The 2,835-nt window shown below is 49.1% G+C and overlaps 1 protein-coding gene across 1 annotated transcript in view; it reads right to left on the bottom strand.

Annotated features, from left to right (window-relative positions):
• LOC123056925 (potassium channel AKT2) overlaps positions 1-1,820 on the bottom strand; it is a 6,359-nt gene extending 4,539 nt beyond the window's left edge. Inside the window, exons 1-2 of the mRNA XM_044480144.1 lie at positions 1,338-1,820; positions 1,046-1,264 (exon numbers count right to left, since the gene is read on the bottom strand). Coding sequence (XP_044336079.1) covers positions 1,046-1,264; positions 1,338-1,549 — 431 coding nt within the window. The 5' untranslated portion in view covers positions 1,550-1,820. The remainder of the gene's footprint in view (positions 1-1,045; positions 1,265-1,337) is intronic.
• Between the last annotated feature and the right edge of the window lie 1,015 nt (positions 1,821-2,835).

Consider the following 2,835-nt stretch of genomic DNA (forward strand, 5'->3'; position numbering starts at 1 on the left):
CCACCCCCTCCCCCAAACACTTGTACTTGACATCCCCCTAGTTGATTCTGCCTAGCTCCGCCATTGACAGAGTGTCCGAGTTATTCCATCAAAATAGGAATGTCATTAGTCATTGAGTGGTCTAGTCTTCCTATTATTGTGCGATCAGATTCGCTAGGACCACTGTCTTCGATGGTGGATGCCTCGCTCATCAGATCACCATCTGGTTATCTAGTGCAGGAGATCAAGCTTTTGTTGGATGAACGGGAGTTTAAACATTGTAAGATTGGTAGATCACATAATAGGGTAGCCCATAGTCTTGCGAACTATGCTCGGAGTGTTCGGAGCACAGCTTGTTGGTTGCATAGTATGGCTGATTGTAATTCTATTGGTTTGGAATAAAAATTCCCTGATTCCTCGTGAATAAAAAATATTTTGTGTTATGCCAGGTGTCAAGTGTGGATACACGGAACAACCTTGCCCATGGCTTTGGCATGGACACATATATCCCCATCGTCATCGGGCAATTCGGGATCGGAAATACAGTACTACTCCCAAAAGTTGTATTAAATGTGCATCAATTAATATGGATCCAAGGGAGTAGAAAAGTTGGCATTTGGTTTTATCCAACCACATGCTAGATTGCTAATAACAGAAGAGAAATGGATCTAGGAGACAACTTGTATCCGAAACAGGAAATAAATTAAGCAGGAGTAAGATGCACAATATCTCGGCATACTTTAGGCCGCCCATCCATCATAAAGGCTGGACGTCGTGACGGGGGTCAAGTGTGGATACATGACAACACACCCACCCATGGACTTTGCATGACAACATGATATGTTTATTTATGGAAATGGAAGAGCTTTACTTGCATGAAAACATGCATATATCTTGCCATGCCATGTTCATTTGGGAAGAAAAATGAGAGGTGAGAAGTGGGTAACATGCACAAATAACTGACGTTCCTTCATGCAACTCCAAGGAAAAAGAAGGGAGGACTGCCGAACAAGGTAGCACGTACTAGCTACGTAGGTTAGGTGGGTAAGCCGTACTACGTACGTACCTGAAGGTTATCCTCCTCCTGTCGCGGACGAGGAGCTGCGTCCTGGAGTCGATGTAGGCGACGAAGAAGGTGAGGACGATGTCCACGGCGAAGAAGATGTCGACGACCATGTCGGCCACCTCCAGGCCCCCCTTGGGCCTGGCCTCCATGAAGGCCACCTCGAACGGGTACACCCACGCCGAGTAGGCCACCAGGATCACCATGAACGTCTCCCAGCACCTAAACCATTAGCATTCTTGTAAGACGGCGGAGGAGTAGCAGGTACCGATGGTGGTGTGGCCTCATGTCTCACCTGTATCTGGAGTCGAGGGGCGAGACGACCCTCTTATCGGAGTCGGAAGTGGACTGGGTGAGGCTGGAGCCTAGGGGCGGCAGCATGAGCTTGGACAGGTTCCGGAGGTTGAAGGAGCGGGAGGCGCCGGAGCCGGAGCCGAAGCCCGTGCTCGAGCCGCTGGCGGCGCTGGTGCCGCCGCCGCTCGCGCTCTGCAAGCTCGAGATCTTCATTGCTCCCGGCGAAGAAGAGCTGCCTCGACTCTTCTAATTGGAGAACTAACTAGACGTAGCACGTACACTGTTTACGCACCACTCGTGCTAGCTAACATAATTCTTGTGGGGACATCGAATGAAGATAACCGAGAAAGGCAGGGGCGAAGCGAGAATCAAATCAAGGCATCGAAATAATGGAGGCGGGGCATCCATCTATCGATCCATGGATCCATCAATAATGGAGGAGGGGGAGGGGTCCTGTCCGGGACGAAAGTGACCAGGCACACGCTGCCGGCCCGCGGGTTCGGCCAGTATATATGCAGAGCCAGCGCGCGCGCGCGCGCGGGCAGCCGAGCCACGCACGTACGTAGCTCTACGCCTCTACCCCTGGTACGTCGATGCAGAGGTTCCCTAGCGACGAGTGCACAACGACCGGTGGTATGTTGTGGCTGTGGCCGAGAGAATTCACAGTGCCATGACAGTGATCTCGCTCCCAATAGGCTATTGCCAATGCCAATGGCTGTGTGTTTATGGAATGTTCGTTGATGTGGACTGTGGAGCCATGCCCCGGGTCCATGCAGATGCCCAGCCCAGTTGCCTACCTCTCTGTCTGCCTCGAGCACCAAGCATGTATATGTGCGAGCTGATTCATCAGGTCCTTTCGGGTTTGGAGCTTTGTACTAGCACATAATTGATTGGAGACAGTGCACGCTGCAGTCCCGATCGTGGGTACGTGCTGCCTGCTCGCGCCAAGTGCAGGTTTGCTTCTCCATGTTTATCACGACCTATGACGCTGTTGGGCAATTCGGATGTAATATTTTCTAGTTTTGGGGCTGGCACAGCGTGGTGTCAACTTGTTTCTTCACATGTGCTTGTTCAAATATGTCATGCAATATCTCGCAAAGAAAAAAAATATGCCATGCAATGCATGCTCTTTGGTTCTGCATTCTTGGTTGCTTCGGTTGTTTATTAGGCCTGCTCGTGGAGTCCTTCTAGCGCTCCACGCTCGGCTGGCTTGAAATTTTGCATATTTTGATGGGGTCCGTAACACTTGTAACCCTAAAATTTTGAGCCAGTTTTAATCTGAAATTTATATTTGGTTAAAATTCATTAATTGAAATTTGAAAACTCAAAATCCTAAAGAATTTCCAAAATATGCGAAATTTCCAAAATTTTGCATATTTCAGTGACGCCCAAAAGCTTTCCGTTTCCAAAACTAAAAACCTCCTAGCGCAACTGGCCCGACAGCAAGAAGTGTTGTTTTTGTACTCATAAAACAATTGAACACATTTTTTAATGCAAGT

Source organism: Triticum aestivum, chromosome 1A (assembly GCF_018294505.1).
Source record: "Triticum aestivum cultivar Chinese Spring chromosome 1A, IWGSC CS RefSeq v2.1, whole genome shotgun sequence".
Taxonomy (NCBI): Eukaryota; Viridiplantae; Streptophyta; class Magnoliopsida; order Poales; family Poaceae; genus Triticum; species Triticum aestivum.